General features: G+C 37.7%; 1 protein-coding gene across 1 annotated transcript; it reads right to left on the bottom strand.

Moving 5' to 3' along the window:
- Window positions 1-892: 892 nt before the first annotated feature.
- Window positions 893-4,088, bottom strand: LOC18012113 (glucose-6-phosphate 1-dehydrogenase 1, chloroplastic). The gene is made up of 8 exons (XM_006395868.2): window positions 3,849-4,088; window positions 2,892-3,129; window positions 2,694-2,808; window positions 2,306-2,511; window positions 2,071-2,220; window positions 1,860-1,980; window positions 1,366-1,796; window positions 893-1,281 (listed from the first exon to the last, which is right to left on the bottom strand). Exons 1-8 carry the CDS (start codon window positions 4,072-4,074, stop codon window positions 1,035-1,037), a joined length of 1,734 nt encoding a protein of 577 aa, XP_006395930.1. The 5' UTR covers window positions 4,075-4,088; the 3' UTR covers window positions 893-1,034.
- Window positions 4,089-4,338: the final 250 nt, after the last annotated feature.

The following is a 4,338-nucleotide window of genomic DNA, read 5'->3' as shown; positions in this document are numbered from 1 at the left end:
TCATCTATATAGATTGGGATGTTACACATCTATCTTCTACTGCAACATTTGGCGTTACCAAAAAAAAACCAATGAAATTTCGGGATTGATAAACTTCAATCATATATTTGGCGACCTGGAGACATTATTGGACATTTAGAGACTCTCCAAGACGTCTGTAGTTCTACCAAAACGCATAAGATCAATTGGAGATGCACATGGACTGACTTTCCTTATTTAGACGCAAGTGCATTCAACATGTTTACACTTAGGGTCTTAACTCTCTCCAATGGCTATATCCTTGCTGCTGCTGCGACTTTGGAACTGATTCAATGTACCTGGACATCCCCAGAAGCCAGGGATTCTCACCCAAGCTCTCAAAACTCAAGCACACCTCAAGTTTCCTTTCTTGTGCAGATTTCTTCTTAATGGCTTCAACGGCTAGTTTTGTGATGTGTTTTCTTGTTCTAGACCTTAGAGACGTTGTACAGAGAGCCTATATAAGCTAAGCTTTGTTTTCACTTGTATTCACCCTTCTTCCAAATTAATAAAGTATTATTCAATTTACAATGTTTGTCTTTGTGTCTTTGTTCATTAGAGTCTTGGTGGAATCCTTGTCTCTTTTGTTCTTGTCTTTAGAATTTAAGTGTGGAATCACTTGTTTTCTATAGACTTGCAGATCAGATTGCTTGTGGAATCAAGCTCTCTTATTGTGTGGGATTGTGGATTCAGTCACAAAATCCCCATTTCCATCTCTATGCTTGGAATCTCTGATCATCTTGTGATCCTATGTTTGATGGATTCCAATCTTACATCAATTTATCAATTTATCAACATAACAATCCTAAACATTTAGCCATTGATTCTTGAACAAAAATCTATGTATTTGTTGGAAAGAAACAAATCACACATAGTTTTTTGGCAGAAAATTGAGAACCAATCTATGCAATGAATTTGACAATAGTTGTAAAGGCTCAATACATATAGACTAGTTAGCTCGTCTCATATTAACACCAAATCTTTCACATCACCAAATCTTTGTTTCTGTCAAAAGCTTAAACATCTTCAAGATCTCCCCACCTCACATTGTACTTAGATGCAAGGTAATGCGCACCAACCGGACCTCTGCTCCCGTATGGATAGAGCTCAGGGACGATTTTTTTCTGCTCGAGTTCCTTCAAAGCCGGTGTGAATAGATCCCATGCTGCATCTAGCTCATCACTTCTGATAAACAACCTCCTCTCTCCTTCGATTGCATCAAGAAGCAACCTTTCATATGCATCTGGTATCTCTCTTGGATACCTTTTCAACACAAAAACAGAAGAAAACGTAAAATTAAGTAATCCTGATATGAAAGCAAGAATCAGAAAGTATGATTTGTTATACCTGGATCGATATAGAAGGTTAAGGTCGCTGCGATCAAGTCTCATTCCAAGACCAGGGACTTTGTTGTTGATCCTCAGGTATATGCCTTCATCAGGCTGAACTCTGATTACTAGCTCATTAGTTGCTTTGTCTAAATCAGTAGCAAAATTTTTCTTGTACAGGTTTCCAGGGACATGTCTGAACTGAACTCTGATCTCTGCTCCTCTGGTATGGAGAGCTTTACCAGCTTTCATTAGAAAAGGGACACCGTCCCATCTGGCATTGTTGATGAACATAGCCGCTGCAGCAAATGTTGGAGTGAGACTGTGTTTTGGAACCGTTGGATCGTCTGTATAACCTGGATAAGCCTTTCCTCCCTTGCTATGTCCTTTGTATTGACCAACAATCACATCTTCAAGCAGTAATGGTTTCATTGATCTCAAAACTTTCACCTGATAGGAACTAGTATGTTATTACCGGCCTAAAGCTTTTCTTAGTGAAGAAAGAAATCTTACCTTTTCACTTCTTATGTCCTCAGCGTCTAAGCTCACAGGCGTCTCCATTGCAAAAAGTGCGAGTATTTGCAAGAGATGGTTCTGCATGATGTCTCTTATGATTCCATACTGATCAAAATAACTGCATTGATCTAACATTAGATAAAGTTTTCCATGCTTGTAACTTTATACGTTGTTAATGATAGACAGAGAAGAAATCATGAAAGCTTACCCTCCACGTCCTTCTGTTCCAAAATCTTCAGAAAAAATCAGTTGAACGTTGCGTATGTAATTTCTCGACCATAGAGGCTCAAAAACAAGATTTGAGAATCGAAGCACTGAAAGGTTCTCAACAAGCTCCTTTCCCAAATAGTGGTCAATCCTAAGTAATACCACAAACAACATTGCAACTAAGTTCCAGCTCAAGAATGAAAAAAAGAGATGAAAGTGATGGCTCTTGGGCTAACCTGAAGATTTGCTCCTCTGTGAGATACTGTTTCAGACATCTAGTTAACTCTCCAGATGATTCAGCATCACGACCGAATGGCTTTTCTACAATGACCCTTGTCCAGCCACTCTCTGAAGAGGCTCTAAGGCTTGCACACCTTACCACATCGACGAATATGTTTGGTGGTATAGACAAATAGTACAGCCTGTTTGATAGCTTTCCTGCCTAAAAAGAAGAAAACAAACAAGATTAGATGAAGGAGAGAGGAACTATAATGTATTTAGATCCATGTCTCAAACAGAAATGATCTTGGTAAAAAATTAAACATGGAGAGTGAGCCTTTCAAACAGAAATGATCAGTGACTTTGGTACAAGAAATAAGCATGGAGAGGGTGAAAGGAAGTTACCTCTTTCTCTTTGAGCTTGGTGTCTAGTTCTGCAAAATCCTCTTCCGAGTTATACTGACCAGAATGGTAAAAGCATCTCTTCAAGAACTGATCCATTTTGTCCTCACAGTTTTCCCTGTGGATTCCAATCTTTTCTTGAAATAACCAAAGCATAGATTTTGAACTGCAAACATACGCCAAAATGTATAGGAGGACTACCTTTGATCTATCCGGCAAGTTAAAGTACTACTGATCATGTCACGAAGCTCCTCATGAGTGAGTTTGGTCCGAGCATAACCGAAAACAGAAAAGTCCTGAGGAAGGCAACCCTCGTAAAAGAGAGCAAACAATGCAGGGAATATCTTCTTCTTGGCCAAATCTCCAGAGGCTCCAACGACTGTAATACTAAGAGTAGACTCTCCTTTTGTGACATGTTCCTCTGTAAGATGATCTCCGGCTGAAAAAAAAAAATATCCTCCAAAGAATCAAAAAATACAAACAAACAGAAGCTGTGAATCTACTAATATTCATAAAATAAGAGAGACTTTAACACCCAAGATTCACTCCCCTAGAAACACTCTTATAAACCAAAACAAACTCTCACTAATTTGCTATCTTATAATCACACAATCGCTCTAATCTGCTACATTCAATCAAAGAATCAAATAAACAAGTATTTCAATTGATAAATCAAGAGGGAACTTATCAAACACATTCACTTCCTAGAAACACTCTTATAAACCAAAACCAAAATCTCACTAATATGCTATCTTACTACCACACAATCGCTCTAATCTGCTACACTTAATCTTAGGATAACTGCAGTAGATTTATAGCTTCTCTTGGCTAATCAAAAAGAATCAGAAAAGAAAGAGCCAGACAAAAAAAGTTGGTATCTTTGATGAGTTAGAGACCATAAGAAACAACAATCTTGAACAATGAGCGTCTCAAGAACAATATCTTCAATCAAGAACATATTTTCATCATCATTGTGGTTAAGAACTAACAAAATTGGAATACTTAATGAAGTAGTAAAGAAAAAAAAATTGAGACTAGGAACCAAAAGCTGTTGCAATCCTGTATATCAACAAAATCAAACACATTTTGGTCCAATACTGATCGCGAGAGACGATCTTGTCAAGAAACGAAAGACATAAATTGCAGAAGAAAACTCACATTCTTGTAAAGAGGCGAAATTAGTGGCGCAGCCATTTGAGGAATCGAGCTGAGAGTGTTTCTCCGCAAAGAATCTCAACCGAAGCCGAGAAAAGCAGGATTTTCTCGGGATTGTGAGAGATCTTGTACTGAAGAGTGGCAGAGTCTCTCTCAACGGAGAGGGAGCAGAGAGAGCAGAGGAAGATGAAGAAGATGAAGAAGGAATGATCATTGAATGTGTCGCCATGCAAAATTGTCTGATTGTTTATCAAGCAACTGAAAAAAAAAAGCGATTGCCTTTGTTTTATCCTTTGTTGTAAGGCCATCGTATCTCTTGCATTATCCACACAAAACACTTTTCACTGTTATCATTTTTCAAGAAAATTTAAGGGGTTTTTTGCTAAAAATAACCTAAAACTTGATTTTGAATACAAAAGTAGACAACTAAAAAAATATTTAGCAGAAATAACCTAAATGGATAGTGAAAAGACCATTTAAACCTGTATGAGTA

This window comes from Eutrema salsugineum, unplaced genomic scaffold (assembly GCF_000478725.1).
Source record: "Eutrema salsugineum unplaced genomic scaffold, Eutsalg1_0 scaffold_6, whole genome shotgun sequence".
Taxonomy (NCBI): domain Eukaryota; kingdom Viridiplantae; phylum Streptophyta; class Magnoliopsida; order Brassicales; family Brassicaceae; genus Eutrema; species Eutrema salsugineum.
The sequence above is the reverse complement of the archived record's forward strand: the minus strand, read 5'-3'. Positions and strand labels throughout refer to the sequence as shown.